Below are 16,518 nucleotides of genomic sequence, written 5' to 3'. Positions count from 1 at the left end.
CATGGGGTGGTCGTGCTGAAGTGGATTTGTGCAGGGTTCTTGATAATCAAAAGGCTCAGTAAGTAATTTTTTTTTTACTCCACCAGTTTCTGGATTATTTTAGCTTTGTTACAATTCTGATCATGCATCATAGGACTGCAACAATGAGCTTTAAATAAGTATTCTTTGTGCACAGTAAAATAGAAATAAAGGAACATTTAACAAGTTAGCATTTCATCATATACATCAGATAGTAGGCACAATAGATAAATCAAGCAGCTTGGTTTTTATGTAGAGCATTTTCATGAAGAATGTCATGTAGACCAAAATGTAATAGGAGCTATTAGTAACCCTCCCACACACCCTCCAACAAGCCCTTTATTGGGGGTAAGGGGGCGGCTATGTGCACAAAACCAAAAACACTGAACAGTAGGAGGACAAATTAAGTTACTGTAGGCAGCAGTGTGAATATTAAAAACCTCTTCCTGTGAAAGAATACTTCAGACCCTGTAAAAACTGGTTCAGTTAAAAATAGATGTATTTACATTTAAGTCTGATCTAGCAAGTTTTCCCAGCAGGTGTAAGTTAAGATGTACAGCAACTCTGCAGGTTGTACTCAATCTGAATTAGATTTGTGAATGTTTCTTTTTTTAAAAAGTTGCAGCTATTAGGCCTTAAAGCACCAGCATAATACAGCAGTGGGATGAGTAACTATCTGTCCCCTTTGCTACCAGTACTCTGCTGGGATAAATCCCAAAACCTGTCATTAGATCACACTATTGTTAATTAAGATGTTTTTTTTCCAGCTCAAAATGCACGGGTCATTTAGCAGGGCCACATTCTTTTCCCATATACTCACACGTGTCTTACCTCTACCCACATCGCTAGTTAAGTACGTGAGGGCAGAATTTAGCTGTAGGTGTTCGCAGCTGACTGCTGCTAGAGTAAAAGAGTTGGAGAGATCCCTCTGTTTTAGTTCATGTGAACATGCTTTGCCTTTGTGAAGCCACTTATGCTACTAGTTCAGGGCATAACGACTATTAAAATGCTAAATAGTCACGGTTAGCTCTTTGGTAAGCTCTGACGCCTATAGATTACACAGCCTGGAATGCTGGGTGCAGTATTAGGATGGCTACGGGTTTCTCTGTGTAGAAGGAAGCGTTCATTTCACCATGCCAGTCAAGATAGTTATTTGTTTTATTTGGTTATTGTTCAACAACAAAGTTCAATACTTTCCAGATGGAGCTTTGAACTGTCCCTCTAGTTCCCTCCCTTATCAATAATAAAAAGGTAATGAAGAAAATTCCTGTACTTTTAGATACCTAAAACCTCATTTATGCTAACAAGCTTCAGTTGCAATTTAATGTTACAATATTTCTTCATGGGAGCTAGGAGGATTAAGCTGAGGCCCCTCCAGTGTCTGAAGATGGCTGTCCACAACCACCATTAAAACAAAAAAGCTAGTGTTGAAAAACACACAGTTTACAATAAAAAAGTAGAAACCAATTCAATTCCCTTTTGTTACGAATATAAAGTTTCTTGTAAATATGTACAGTCCTTTGAGCTATTTCTATAGCAGGAAGCATTTCACGAACAAGACACAAGATATACACTTTCAGGACTCAACAAGCCCGTTTCTGAGGTCTTGAAGATCTTCCATGAGATGCAAAGATTTAAAGACTGATCTCAGTGACCTTTCAAAATATTCAGACCAGAAGACAAAACTTTCAGCAAGTTTCCTGCCATATCATCTGACCTAAAATAACCCAACAGACGAGAACAGAATACAATATTCATGAAACCTGCCAAAGGACACTGACAAGGCATTTGACTTCTTAGGGATTTTTAGAACAGGTTAGCACGGGCTTGCAAGGGACTAGCAGAAGTTTAAGAGTGTGGCCAAGGGAAGATTGGATGCAGTTTTGCTCTTTCCAGTTGTAAAGAACGTGGTTGTTCACTTCAAATGTTGCTATTGCAGACTGAATGGTCAAAATCTGCTTTGAAAATCTTTTGCTCTCTGCTTCATGTTCACAGCAAAAGAGAATAGAAAGCAATAAATGGCTCGAGGTTAGATATGCGGAAGCGAAGGCGAAGGTGTGTTCAGTAACCGCTAAAGCTGTTCATTGTGAGTATCCTCTTGTGCCATGACATTTGGTGCTTATTGTACGGCAAGTTACAGCTCACAGGGACGAGCCAGCTCTGGGCTGCTCCTCTCCCTGGGGAACGTGGGCTCCTCGTGGGCTTTAAGACAGGGCTGTGGTGTAATTTCTGAAAGGACTACGTTTAATGCTGAGAGGAGAACACAACTGTGACTGTAATTCTTGTCATAGAATAAGGCTTGTTAACTCTTCATTGCCAAATTTCCAGAGTAATTAACGATTATTTTGCAGCGTAATCTAGAGGTTTCAGTTAATTTACAAGTGAGGTACAATACACTACTCAGCAAAGCAACCTAAAAGGAGAGAGCAGCCAGTGATGGTGCAGCAGCATGCAGTGAACTGTCATGCAGAAGACCTGGATAAAGTCTTAACACCCCAGTAGCTTATAGATAATGCACTTTGTCTTGGGGTAGGGCACATGGGATCACAAAGCGGGGTTCTTCCCTCCCCAGAGCTGCTCTAGAGCAAGTTTAGTGAGAACAAAATAACTCTCAGAAGTGGCAGGTGAACAGACTACAAAAGTAATTTTTTTGTGTTCTGTAAAGAATATCCAATCACACCTTCTATTGAACGACCTTGGCCCTTCTGTTTCCAGGCCACCAGGAATTCCCAGCACATCTCAGAACTATGATCAATTATCTGGTAAGGGGTGCTAACCACATTGAAGATCTGGGGTGGGACTCTAGTCCCATTTAATTTCCTTGATGAAGCACTAGGGACTAAAGTGAATACAAAAAGTTCATGAACTGCTTGAAAGAGTAACAGTAGTACAAAGTGCAAAAACAGGAGTGCAGGAAAGTGCAGAGAAATTAACTGAGATGCGAACAATCTTCAGAAGTGTCACATCTCCTGATGCGGAGCTAGCTTTGGCCCAGAAATGCTGTTTTGTAACTGGGCAGCAGACATGGAGTGCATATACTCAGTATATTTCCTTTTTTCTTTTTTTTTTTTTTTCCTGCAGGTCAAGATGAATAACTTTGTCTAGCTGAGAGTTACACTGAAGACTGGTCCCAGACCTGGCAGGGAAATAAAATGACAGTTAACGTTGCACATATTTTTCTCATATATGCACAGGTGCCAGAAGCAGTACATCAGCTAACTACTGCTGAGCAAGTGCTGCATGCCTACTTGCTTCTAGGTGGCATCATTCTTAAACCACTGACAACAGCAAGTATCAGCGCCACCCTGATCACAGCAGGCTCCCGCATTCATTTCTCCAGAAATGACCTCCCCCTCAAGTCCTCAGTAACTCAATTTATGTTAGTAAATGCACCTGCACTTTCACATCTGAAGGACTTTAGCCTGTTCCAGGGCCAAGCTGCTTTTGCAATTACAGAACTAGCACACAGGAGGGTGTTCACAGGGCCAGCGAGCTGCACAACTTGCGTGTGCTATGTTTTGACAGAAATGAAGTGGGGTGAGATTTGATTTGCTCTTATACTTTACAGTCACCAGCCCTTCTGAAGTCCACGTCTTTTCACAAGAACAGAGAAGTTTCCGAGCTCCTGACTTACCTTGTTGACTTGAGCAAGAGGAGTTCTGGCACCACTCACGGGCATTCGTCCTCGGCTGCTCTCATCAAACAGTCTTCCAGGGGACCTTTCTCTGCGGGTGCTCAGAAGCCGGCCTGGAGATTTCTCCCTCTCCAGTGGTCGCCCAGGTGACTTGTCCCTCCGCAGCTCTGTCCTTCCCTCGCGGTACCGATGTGGTGTGCTTGGTTCTCGAGGGTGGCTTGGACCTTCTGGTGGTCCTGGGCTTGATGCAACCCGCTTGGTTATGTGCTCGTTGTATGTGGGCGGACCTCTCTTGTTAGGGCTACTGTCATTCAAAAATAATGGACGCGAACAGCTGAGCAACAAAAACCTCACGTTAAATTTTCTTTTAGCAAAAATAAAGCTTTATCCTAACAGCCAGCAGTGTTTATGTGAAAAATCATCACACCTCCCTAGGCCAAGCTGAAAAGTGCAAAGAAGCTTTGATAGCTGAGCACTCCTTACATTAGCGACACTGATAGGGTGCCTTAATAAATTGCTAACATAAATCATGTGCATGTAACAGGCCACAAAACTACATGTTTTTGTGTACATAAGTAGCATAATTTTCCATATAAAAGTGCACTAAAATTTGATGTATTCATTTTCACATACAAAATTTGTCACTAGCTCCAGGATGCTCAGGCCAGGTTAAGGTGAGCTACAAGCCTCCGTTCCTCAGCTTTCAATGCACAGCAGCACTACCAACCGCAGTGTTTAGGCACTTAGCTGAAGTATCTGCTCTGCTGAACACTGTCTCCTTAAGACATTCAAGCTCTTTTAAGAGGAAGGGGCTCTTGATTTAAAGATTCTTAAAGTCGATTTTTAGCATCACATCAGTATCATCTAAGGTCACCAAGTTTTGAAGTCGCAGTGGACCAACATTAACAGCTGAAGATCACAAAATATCTTTTACTTGGGTTTGTGGAAGAGATTACCCACATGCTCCTACAGAGTTAATGTTTCTTAGTGCTCTGGATTCTAAGACGAGCGACTCCAGTTCTTGTTCCATTCCAGAATTACAATAACTCCAAGAATGGAAGGAGGCCGAACATTTGGGGGTGAAAGCCCTCTAGAGTGAGTTTGCTTACACAAGGACCCTAACACACTGACTTTTTCATACCTGCGTGTAGCAGAAGATCCTCTGTGATGCTCATTGTTGGTCTCCTTCACCAGATTGCCCTTACAGCAAATCACTCTTAATTTGTCTTGGTAAGAGGAGGCCAAGTAGATAGCTCCAGATGAAATTGCAGGCCCTAGGTACCGTGGATTTGGTATCTCCAAGTGGGCTCGTGCAGGAGTTCTGGGTAAAATTGCAGGAAAAAGTCTTTACAATGACAGCTCTGCACATTTTCCTGGGAAGTACGCATATTCTTCAGCACATACTGTTCAAAATAATGAAAAAAAGAACTACTTACCCTAGAGAAGCTCGTGCCTGAATCTCTATCACTTCAAGGGAATTGAAGTGGGTCACAAAGAGATAGGGCTCCCTGTAGGCTGAAGGAACATCATAGAAACAAGTAAAACACAATGTAAAATTCTCTATTAAAAACTTCTAAAAAGCACTAGTGAACACAACAGAACCCTGCAGCCCATTGGAGAAAAAACAGGAAAACTAGGTTTCCTGTAATAAGACAGACAATATTACTAAATAGAGAGATAGAAGCTTAGAGAATTGCTCTGAAACTACCTGCATCCCAACAATTTTACTAACTGAAGTATTATGAATTAGGCATTAAAGTGCGCTATTAACTGCACAAAATCCATTAGGTAGAGTGAAAGGCCTGAAGGATCCGCACTGGAATGATACATTCTTGACTATTTCAGAAACTTTCAAGCATCATTAAAAATTCCACTAGCCAGTTTAGTCACTGTCAGACTAGGAACATTAAGGAAATACATCACTTAGGTTTACTTTCCCCTAATAATTGTTTACACCTCAGGTGGTCTGCCATTGGGATTTATAACAATCTTAAAAATTTCCATAGCTTCTGGGAGCACTGGGAGAGGGAAGAAGAGAGAGAACTCCTGAGAGTAAAGAATGCCTTTCCCATGGGAGCGTTTTCTTGTTTCAGTAATGTCCATAATCCAAGCGAATGTCCCTCTAACACCTACCAAAAGCTAAAGGTAAGCGATTCCATTTCAGGTCATCCGTCCTACTGCGTCTTCCATAGGAATCCACAAAGACCCCGAACTCTGCCAAGAAAAGTAGTGTTATGTCATAAGCAAGTGCCTGGGTATTGACTCACAGTGAGAAGGTGCTCACCGTCTTGCATGTCCTACAGTGCCTTGACATTGCATTGTCTAGATTTAGGAGAACTTGCAGTACCAAAAGGTACTTAACTTCTAGGTCTCTTTATACCAGTTAAGGTAAGGTCATTATTTCATCTGTTTTTGCAGCTGGGAAAACTATGAAACTCCTACTGTAACTCGCTCAGAATTGCTGCTACTGGGCTTTTGAAGACTTCCTGTGCATTTCCAGGACACTATCCTAGACAGCCAATAAAAGCAGCTATAAGAAAAAACAACACACCCTCTTTTTATCAGCACAAGACAATTAAAAGGTCTCATGTATATATATGGAAACCAGACAAGAATTCCAAAGTTTGAAAACCCCCTAATGTTTTATCGGGCTGATCAAACATCTGTCTGCACTGAACACTGACTACAATCCCTTCTTTTCTGGGCATAGAAGACTATTCATGGTAACTGATCCACAGGCACAGAGAACTTTTAAGTCAGAATCAAGCTGATCAAAAGTGCTTCAGCAGACTGGATCAGGAACGGTTATTGTAGCACCAGCATCCTGTGCATCTTACTGTTTAAATCACAGGAAGTAAACTGTTCAGCTTTCTATTCGAACAGTACCTTCTGACAGTTCACAAACCAAGAGCAAGTGTAGTACAATCATACAACACGCTTACCATGGAAACACAGCAGATATTCCTCCCTCTGCCCCGTTGGGTTCACCTGAATGATACTGACTGGGAAACTGTTGGTGGATGCTGCAAACACAGCAGAGGCCAAAGTATGATCATTTTTATCCAGAAACTCTGCAAAGAGAATCGGAAAACCAGGTTGATCAGCACCCTTTTTTCCCCACCAAAGCAGTACTTCCATCTCCACCAAAAGAATCTGTGGAGCCATTTGGTGCATTCCTTAGGAAATGCCTCCTACCCTCCAGCGTATACTGTTTCATCTCAATTTCATAGAACTTGTTGGTTCCAATGATGATGCTGTAAGTGGTCAAATGTATGCAGCTGCAAGGCTCTGAGGTTTCAATCTCCTGGAAAAGAGGAAAGTATAGACCAATATTAGTTCCCTGTAATTCTTTACAGCTATTAATTATTGTGGAAGATTATACATTGCCACACTTACACACTTACAGTCAGCAACCCCAAAGTCATTAACCATCTCTCAAAAACATGGAAAAGTAATGGTTAGAAGGAAATGTTTTTATTTTGTTGCAAGTGACATTTGCTTGAACATAGAATTGTAGGTCAGCTCAACTCTGGGTGCTAACCTTACTGAGAAACTCTTCCTTTCTTAAAGATACACCATCCTGGAAGACATTCTGCTGTGTAGCTCAGTTTTCTGTAGCAGCAGGGAGTGGCTCCCTGCTTATTTATAGCAGACCATAGCCACACCGACAACTGCACATCTGAACAGTGTGTCTGGAGGTGACGTATGAGCAGGACAGAGCAGTTAAGAGTTCAATCAGAGAGATGTCACTGTGAAGTATATCAGTTAAATTCGCCCCAACTCCTGAATAGCTGTGCTAAAACAATCACTTCCTAGCCTGGAAGTCGCTAGGATTCAGAGCAGCTGCTAGAAAGGCAGACAGAAGATCCTAAGACAACTGCAGTAGGATTGACCCAATCGAGTCCCAAACTCTTACAACACAAGGAACAAAACTCTTGTCAGTAGTCATGCCCACCACTGTGATTTGCCCAACAGAAAGAATCAGCTCACTAATGCATCTCTGCTGTGAACATGACTAAGAAATTAGCTCGATGGCTCATTAAAGATGACAACGACAAACATACACAGTCTTCCTTCCTTCCTTGTGCAAAGTAACACAGTACATTGTCCACCAAGATTTGCATTATGACTGAATACCTAGAAAAGCTCTGCAGGCTAGACTGACAACACAGACTTTAAGATCTTCTGAGGATAAGGCTCCTTGCATAACCCACATTTGCTCCCCAAGCTGCTTCAATTAATCCATAACAGTCCCTGATGGAAAGGTCTCAGAAAACAGAATCCCTTCATGAAAGTTGCCGTTCTCCTTTCTACAATAATGTGTGGCTACTGCCACATTCATTGGGATTTCATTGGATCACAGAACTGATGTGGTTATAAATTAGGATGTTCTAACATCTGTACATTCCAGACCAGCATTTTACCCTGAAACCCTATAGCAATCAGTTTGATTTGCCTCCATCCTAAACTGTAAAGATCGCTTCAAATATTTGTCTCCAGAGTCATGGATTTGATCTAGACTTCTTTAATCTCTACTGTCTATTGTTTACCCTAGTTTATCTGGAAATTTAGTTGGCAGCACAGAAGAGCATATTCTGGGCTTGCTGCCATCTTGTTAGGATCTAAATTAAGTTGTCTGGATCAGTGAAGATAAGGAAAACCTGTCTTCTAAAGCACGCCTTTGCACATTCTTTCTGTAAGCCCTTGTCAAGGCACTCCGCACCATGGAGAAGCTGAATGGCAGCACTAGCAGAGTGGTGGCTATGCATCTTCAGAGTTTCCTGTCAGCTCGTACTCCATTGTGAGCAGGACTTGATATCCGCCACAAAGCTTGTACACGTTCCAAGTTTGCTGGTATCCTCATTGTCTGTGCCAAGATCTTCTCCAACAAATGTATCTTAACTTCCCAGGAGGCCAGCACAAAGAATGTGTGCCTGCAACTGCCGGTCTGGAGGAGTTGCGGTGGATCTGCTTTTCATATCCATGCTTGGCAGAATGAAGCAATACGTGTGCCAGTACCATGCAGTACCAGTGGTGCAGGCAGACATGCTTCCACACCCAGGAGTTGTACACACAGCTGTGTAAGGTCTGTATCTTATTGCCTTGTTGGCTGACCAGGAGAAAGGATGCGTATACCAGGGCAAGTATAGCAAACAGCTGCCTGTCTTGTGATGGGATAATACCAAATACACTTTGATTTCCCTCGGAACAGTAAACAAATTCAGATACCTATTGCTTCTTTAATTGCAAAGAAGAGAGGTCATTTGTTGAGGATTTCTCCAAAGGGAATAAAGGTGAAAGAACACTGCTGGATAACTAAGAAGAAAGCCTTCCTTGGGTAAATAAGCAGGGGTACAATTACAGCTGTGTCCGGTATCTCAAAAAATCCCAATTCCCTGTTCTGCATCTCTCCAAATATGCCAACCCTTGGTGTAGGAACTTGCTGCCTGCTTTCTTTTTAGTCTGTGCGCATTGCAGTTTGCTATCATTTTAGCTGGAAAGCAAATGTCCTTATGGATGCACAAAAAGTTTAAGGTGTTCACTCCAGAGCAAAGCAAAGTCTTAGTGCAGGGTGTCAATTGCCTTAGCTACTGAAGAGCATTACTAAGCTTACCTTTCTGATGCAGAACTTGTTCAAGCTCTCGTTATATCGCAGAACAACCACTTTATTGGGCATGGCTGCACAGATACAAAGACCATTCTCCACCTGTAGGGAAGTTTACAGGCAAAGTTTAGGGTGGTAATGGAGTAAATTCTAATGCTGAGTGCATGGAACAGATCCAAATTTCTCTCAGCACAAAAAGAAGTTTGCAGAGTAGTAAGGTAGTTATTGCAAAGTGGTGAAATAATGAAAAGCCTCTCCAAACTCAGAATGTAAATTCGAACTGCTTCTATCATTTCTTTTATACTTGAAAAAAGTTAATAAAAATCAGAAGCTTTTCCACAGAAAAATGTTTCATTAAAAGGAATAAAACTGACACAAGTTAGGTTTAATTTTAGCCCCTCAAGCTGTTATCTTAAACATCTCTTTGAACTGAATGATGTTTCGTTTGTTATCAAAGTAATCTGCAGAATTAATTGTTAATGAGATGATTTTTTTTAATTATTTTTTACTGTGGCTAGATGTTCCATAATGAAACTGGGAATTAGCAGAAATATCAAACGTTATCAACTGACACAAGTAGGTAAATAAATTTGCTAACCTGGAAACTGTTACATGACATTCAAGAACAAATAGCGGATGAATTTCACTAAGTATAAATCTTAAAATTGAAGTCAACTGTGAGGAGACATGCTATGCTTTGCTGGACTTCTCATTATGTAGAAGTTTAGGATATACCATCATGCCATCCTGACTGAATTTATTTGTATTTGTAGTAGATCCTCCAAATTGGCTCCAGCTCAGTCTCTTTTCCACCTGTATTCATCTTACTTCAGGGAAAAGATTTAAAACAGGAATACAGACTTTGGATTTGTTGCCAGTGAAATAAAGATTCTGATTTGATTAATATTAAACTTGGTACAGACTAAAGAGTGGTCTGGGAGCAGGAGGGAACTCTATCCTACCTTGCCAGCAGCAAAAAGGTGACATCCTTTGACAGCCTCAAAGACATTTGGTGAGATATCAGGCTGGGCTGGGAGGTGAGACTGGGCTAGCGATTGCTTCACTTTTTTTACATCCACGAGACACAGAGCCCTTTCTTCTCCTGCAGACAAAAGCGGTTACATTTTGTCAAGGGAAAGCTCCCTGTTCTCTACAGGTCTGTTCTGTTACCTAAGCAGCAGCTTATCATTACAGGCTGTTACCACAGTAACAGCCACAATGTACCATGTACAATTCATTTAATATAATTCTTATTAAAAGTGAAACTGAAAACTTAAAAAAAAAAACAACACACAACCAGCAGTAAATCCACAGGGATAACAACCGTGGATTATTAGTGTTGCTAAGGTCTGGTAGAACATCATTAATAATGACCTCATTAGGACACTACCCAAAATTAGCCAGGAAGTTTTTTTTTTTATTCTTTAGAACTTCTTAAAGCGAAAGGTTCGTTAACCTTTCTGTGCCAACATAACTGGCAGTGGGTTTCCAAGTGCTCCAATAAATTGCATTACAGACCAAGCCTGATTCGTCTCAAGAAGCCTAGGGACTCGGTAACACAGCCTTCTCCTAAAAGAAAGAATGCTAGTGTTCCTTTCATAAGGCAATCTTAAACAAGCACTTTAACAAGTCCCCATTTTGTTACGTGCATCAGTGTTTAGAGCAAGAAAGGTTGAAAGTCGTTGTTGGCCCTAGGCCACAGAGATCACACGATGGTCCTTGGTTTGTTGACTATGTTAAAAAAATGGTATGTACCGATTAGGAAGGAACGTGCTCAGTAACTAGCTCAACACTTTTTAAACTTGCATTGGACTGTTTGCTCTAGGATGTAGTCAGAGACCCTTCTCCAGCCTCCACCACTTTTCTGTGGAGCCCCAGAGAGGACACGAGCACTCCAGGCAGGTTCTGCTCCTCCTTTACTGCAGCTGCTCTGCAGCGTCTCCTCCTGCTGTATAGCAGGGGAAAGAGGAACAGGCTGATTTTATTTCTGAACTGCAAAGGGCTCAGAATGGCTACCCAGTTCCATCTGACTTCAGCCTAGCTGAATTACCTAGCTGCTCCACTCACTTGCCTATGAAAGTCATATAAAAAGGAGGAAATAACAAAACGGTAACTGCGGCTTAAACCCATGGACACCAAGAGTGCTAAGATAACAAAGAAAACAGGGATACATTTTGAAACTAAAACCAACGAAGACTGACCTCTTTACAAATCAAAGCTGGAAATGTTTTATCTCTGTTCCTCACTCCCTCAACTTAGGAAATTGAGAAACTGCTTTCTGTCACTTGGAGGGTTAACTAAGCCTTCAATCAGATATTCATTTACATCAGACAATGCTGCGTTAAGCACAGTAATTGATTCCTGATAATATGCTAATTTAAATGCATAAATAAAAATTCTGTAATTAATCTAAAGGAAGGGCAGTGAGTTTCCTCCTACCAATACAACACAATTACCACAAAGTTACTGCACGCATATATGGCAGCAGATAGCCCCCTACCTGCTATCATGAGTAGCTTCTCCAGATCCTTGATGAGGTGAATTTGGAAGACAGCACCCACTCCTGGGATGTGCGTTAAGGAATTCTTTAATACATTCAGGGCATAGAGACCTTCCTCTGCACCCACAAGTACTACCTACAGTGAAAACAGGAAAAAAGAAAAATAGCACATGTGGTGAACAAGGAATGCTCCAAGAGCAAGCTTGAATAATTTCATTTACCAGTGAAGAGGAAAAAAACAAACCAATAACCAAGTATACAATTACACACACAGATGTTAAGATACAATTTTCATGAAAGAACAATAAAATATTCAGTAAGGTTCAACTGACCATTGTCATTACCTGGTCACTAAAGGGCATTGTGCAATTTATATCCAAACGGTCTTCACCTTCTAGCTTCAGCAGGGAGTTTCCAAGCAATTTCTGCAAATGACAGAAAGAATTTTTTTTTGTTGAGTTCATCTTGATCTCTTTCTCTACTAGTATTTTAACAATGTAAAGTCATCATTTCAGATGGGAGAAAAGTTTAGCACAGATTTCCTTTTCTGAGAAAGCTAAAAGTTGCAGGGTTTCCTCCTATGAAAGAATTAGTATACTTTCATCTACATGAAATACAATTAGAATTAACCTAAACTCAGACAGAACCCATTGTTGTCCCTATCCTTTCCATTTCCCTCCATCTCCTGTAATGAAGCAGTGACATTTTTTGAGAAGGATTAAAAAAAAAGTCCAAATGTCAGTGGGAGCTTATATATTTTCTCAGAGACAGAAGAAATGTTAGCATGAGAGATGATTTCCCCCTCGTCAGATATTCACTACCTCCAGAGCTAACGTTTTAACATATAATGCCATAGAATCAATTCTCCCTTTATCAGAAAATAAAGAGTTATCAGTACAACAGTGTTAAAAAAGGCTATCCAGAGACAAAATAGCTCAATTTAACCTCTTATTCTTATCAGAAATAAAATTAAAAGTAAAAAACAAACACAGACTTCCCCCCCAAGAAACAAAAGGAAATCCCAGCTCCCTAAGAATGGAAGAAGGAGCTTTTTGTTTTTTTTTTCTTTCAAGGTTTGCTCATTCCATGTGGTACATTAGAGGATTAGATTTAAACCACATCCTAACTGCTGTTTCTTCCTTCTGTTTGCTGGAATTAGAGATCATTTTAGGGTCCTCTTACTACATGCCCCAAGTCTAATGAAGGCTATTGTAATATAAAGCTTCAATCTCACAAGGAACTAGTTCCTGTTACTCATACTGTCCATCTCAAGGCAGAAATAACTTACCTTCAGTTAAACCTCAGTGTGTCAAATACCAAAAAAAATATTTTTCAAACACTCTGCTCCCTCCCAGAATATTTTATTATTAAACGAAACTTTTATACTCACAGCATCAGCCTCAGCTTTTTCTCTGGAAACTCTCCCACCTGCCACTATTGATTCCAGTGCTGTGACCCAGCGCTGTTTGTCAGGGAAGCTGGGTGCTAACAGGTAGAGTGTTCTACCAGGCCAGCAAGTGGTGTGTGGATGAGACTCCAATTTTAGGATATATGGCACATCTGAGATGTTGTATAGATAGAATAAGACTTAGATTAGTTTTCACAATATTGTCAGTGGACTTATATCAACACCTTTCAGCGTCATTGGAGAGAAGTTGTATTTAGCAGGATGTGTTATCATGGCAATTTATACATAGGTTTCTCCTTTACAGGTCCTGCATAGGCTAGCCACTTAAAGCTAAGTATTAGATAGAGGTATGCAAACCATACTTACAAGGCTGTCTCTAATAAATAAGAATCATTTCTTGTCTTTTATTCAAAAGAGAAACATTATGGAAAAGAAGTACAAGCCAGCCACTCAACTAAAGTTTTCCCTGTACTGTTCAAGAAAAATCTGTAAAAATTGCTTGTGGAAACCTTTGTTTTTAACAGTCTGTATCCTTTAATGGTGAAGTCAAGACATACATAATCTTTTCATCAGTTCTATTGAATACATACAAATCAAAACATTAACATTTTTTAATAATGAGACTGTATATACACCCCACAGTGTTTCTAAGTTAATAACTTTCTGGTTAGAGTACAATGGTGGCAAGAATTACAAAATTTCACACTTCATAGCGAGCACTGAGCAAAGAAATTTGAAATAAACCAAGTATGCCTTTAAGTATGTTACAAAATACTAATATTTACTTCCACTTGGCTTGATGGTTATCTTATTCACAGCTCAAGTACCATGACAGAAGCAACGGCCTGTGTATCTAGATGACTAACCTATTCACCTAATTCAGAGAGAGGTAACCTCATAATTGCACGGTTACAAAATGAAAGTTAAAGAGAGAAAAATCCGTTCAGCTAAACAGAATGCCAACTGATGTCAAGCCAGATGAAATCCGTTTGACCTCACATACATAGATTCTCACCTGTCTTTGCTGTATTGGTAAGTTCAGTAGCTCCTACAGCTCCATGAACAGTTACATCACCATCAGGAAGACAGAGCTCAAATTCTTCCAGAGGCCTCTGTCCAGCTGCAGAGAGAACAGGGAGATGGACTAAGAAGAGCAAATAAGTAGTGAGAAAATACCTGTGATAGCAAAATGAAGCGCATACACCCTGGATATTTCCCAGCTGGACTGTAGTGACATACCAGCCAATAAAACCATAAGGGATCTAAAAAAAATCAGCTATGTTGCCTTATTACAAAGGAGTAACTTAATTAGCTACAGCCACAGCAAACAATCCTTAGGCCTCTCCAAACAATATCTGAATATTGAAAGAAAAATTGTTCTTCCTAGAAATGCTGTTACCTTCTCTTGCTTCTGCATCATAAATGAGCACTTTCGTTCCTTCCAGGACAATATACTTCCTGTCCCAGCCCTGCTGCCCACGTTTATTATTCCTGAAGAAAATAAGCACAAAATCGCATTGGATTTTCTACCTGGATTATGAACATAACAAACATGCAAATTGTAGGAAGAGATTTCAGTAATAGTAAGAAACTGTAATGGGCATGTACCAATTATCACCTCACATGAGCCAGGATAATATATAAAACTTTTCCAAATGTTTCAGCACCTGATATGGCACCAAGATTCATGTTTATACCTTGGCACTTTCATCCACCCTTCAAGACGTAGACTGCTGCTTGGCTCCTTCAGCTGCAGACCGGGAGAATTCATTTTATCCCGGCAGAATGCTTCAGAGAAGTGTGTGGCATATTCTGCTGGCAGTCCACAAGTAGCTGGCAAGCAAGTTGAGCATTTTGGGTGACACATCACCTGGCATTCTGACAGAAGGACAGAGAAAAACTTATGTAAAACGACAAAAAAAGCACGGCACAGTTGCTTCAACTTCTAATGCACAACTCCCAGCTTTTATAAGAATTTCCTTCTACTCTAAACCATCAGATGTTTTCTAATGTAGAATGTTTGCACCAAGACGTTTCAAAATCTTCATGCTTGGTCGTTTATTCAACTTTCACTGAAAATCTATTCTAGACAGCTGATCCTTTTTCATTCTACTGCCATGCTACACTCTGTTCGCGCACACGCTCTGCTCTTACCAAGACATTTAGATGCTTGCCGTCCAAAGTGCACAGTATCCAGACATACCGCACATTTTGTTGCTCTCATATTTAGCCCCACATTAAAACGATGTGGGATATTGTGATGCATTCGCTCTTTCAGGCGCCGACTGTACTCTGAAAGGGACAATATCTATTATCAGGATTCAAACTGTTACAGGGATGAAAATTATAGTAGGTTCAGACATTTTAAAGCCAAAGGAATTAAAAAGTGATAAAATATCCCTATCAAAACCCCAATGAACATAGACACTGTCAGTTTTCCTTTGCAATCTGCAAATCTTAAACTACGTCTCCACCTCAGTAACTACCTTATACAGGTGCACAGAATATGCCACTTGAGAACAGTCTATAGAGCTGAAACTGCTACTGTTTGGTGTAGCAAGATTATGCCAATCAATCCAACTGAATTTCAAGTCTGCACTTAACTGCAATTCTTATAATGTGCTAGACTAATCACAATTTTGCTTATAGCTAACAAACCCTTCAGCACCTATACTTTTGTAGTCAATACACAGCAGGCCTTTTCCATACAGCCTTCATACTAACCATCAGTGCCAGCATATCTTAAAGCATACCTAAAATCCCTGTTAGTGGATCTATTCTGTATTTTTGGTCATTAAGGAACAGAGTTAATCCTTCAAGGCATGCTCTTTTACCGAATAACATGATTCTATTTTCCTGACCATGATCTATCACTGAAGACATCTTCCTATGCTAACGCTACCCATCCTTACAGCACCCTGTGCCTCCCCAGTATCTGATGGTGAGACCTATTTGTGCTTTTGGCTTTTCCATTTTCTTCTAAAGACTCAAAGTTGTAGCTCAGAGTTTCTAGGTTTGACACTCATTCTTGCATACCAGTTAGTTAAGAATAAAAGAGCAGAGCCCTTAATCCCTTTACTTTGTCTGATGACCCTCTCCCTTCCATTCTCAGTAATATGGAAGGGTATCCCCTTCTTCTAGTTAATAGGGTATCAATATCTTTGACCTGGTAACTTCCACTTACACCTAACCCAAGTCTTCTCCTATTACCAAAAATCTTGATAGAATCTTTCTGCTCAGCAGAACAAATCTGTATGCAGCTTAGACAAGTAAAAACCTTAATTGCTAAGGAAACAGCCGTAAATCCTTTCGATCAATGCACAGAATAGTACAGAAAATATACTCCTTTGAAA

General features: G+C 40.4%; 1 protein-coding gene across 22 annotated transcripts in view; it reads right to left on the bottom strand.

Annotated features, from left to right (window-relative positions):
• Positions 1 to 3,065: 3,065 nt before the first annotated feature.
• Positions 3,066 to 16,518, bottom strand: part of CIT (citron rho-interacting serine/threonine kinase) — a 120,748-nt gene continuing 107,295 nt past the window's right edge. For 14 of the 22 annotated variants that reach the window (XM_066978899.1, XM_066978898.1, XM_066978902.1 and 11 more), the window contains 15 exons: positions 15,320 to 15,457; positions 14,863 to 15,043; positions 14,565 to 14,656; positions 14,181 to 14,285; positions 13,148 to 13,317; positions 12,090 to 12,182; positions 11,758 to 11,893; positions 10,220 to 10,359; positions 9,267 to 9,359; positions 6,848 to 6,956; positions 6,595 to 6,723; positions 5,786 to 5,866; positions 5,089 to 5,167; positions 4,794 to 4,973; positions 3,066 to 3,986 (listed from right to left, as the gene is read on the bottom strand). In XM_066978899.1, the coding sequence (XP_066835000.1) occupies positions 3,587 to 3,986; positions 4,794 to 4,973; positions 5,089 to 5,167; positions 5,786 to 5,866; positions 6,595 to 6,723; positions 6,848 to 6,956; positions 9,267 to 9,359; positions 10,220 to 10,359; positions 11,758 to 11,893; positions 12,090 to 12,182; positions 13,148 to 13,317; positions 14,181 to 14,285; positions 14,565 to 14,656; positions 14,863 to 15,043; positions 15,320 to 15,457 (2,126 nt within the window). In that variant the 3' untranslated portion in view covers positions 3,066 to 3,586. The remainder of the gene's footprint in view (positions 3,987 to 4,793; positions 4,974 to 5,088; positions 5,168 to 5,785; positions 5,867 to 6,594; positions 6,724 to 6,847; positions 6,957 to 9,266; positions 9,360 to 10,219; positions 10,360 to 11,757; positions 11,894 to 12,089; positions 12,183 to 13,147; positions 13,318 to 14,180; positions 14,286 to 14,564; positions 14,657 to 14,862; positions 15,044 to 15,319; positions 15,458 to 16,518) is intronic. The other 8 variants (XM_048063846.2, XM_048063844.2, XM_048063854.2 and 5 more) reach the window with 5 other exon arrangements.

This window comes from Anser cygnoides, chromosome 17 (assembly GCF_040182565.1).
Source record: "Anser cygnoides isolate HZ-2024a breed goose chromosome 17, Taihu_goose_T2T_genome, whole genome shotgun sequence".
Lineage (NCBI taxonomy): Eukaryota > Metazoa > Chordata > Aves > Anseriformes > Anatidae > Anser > Anser cygnoides.
Note: the sequence above shows the minus strand (reverse complement) of the source record. Positions and strands in the feature narration are given on the sequence as shown.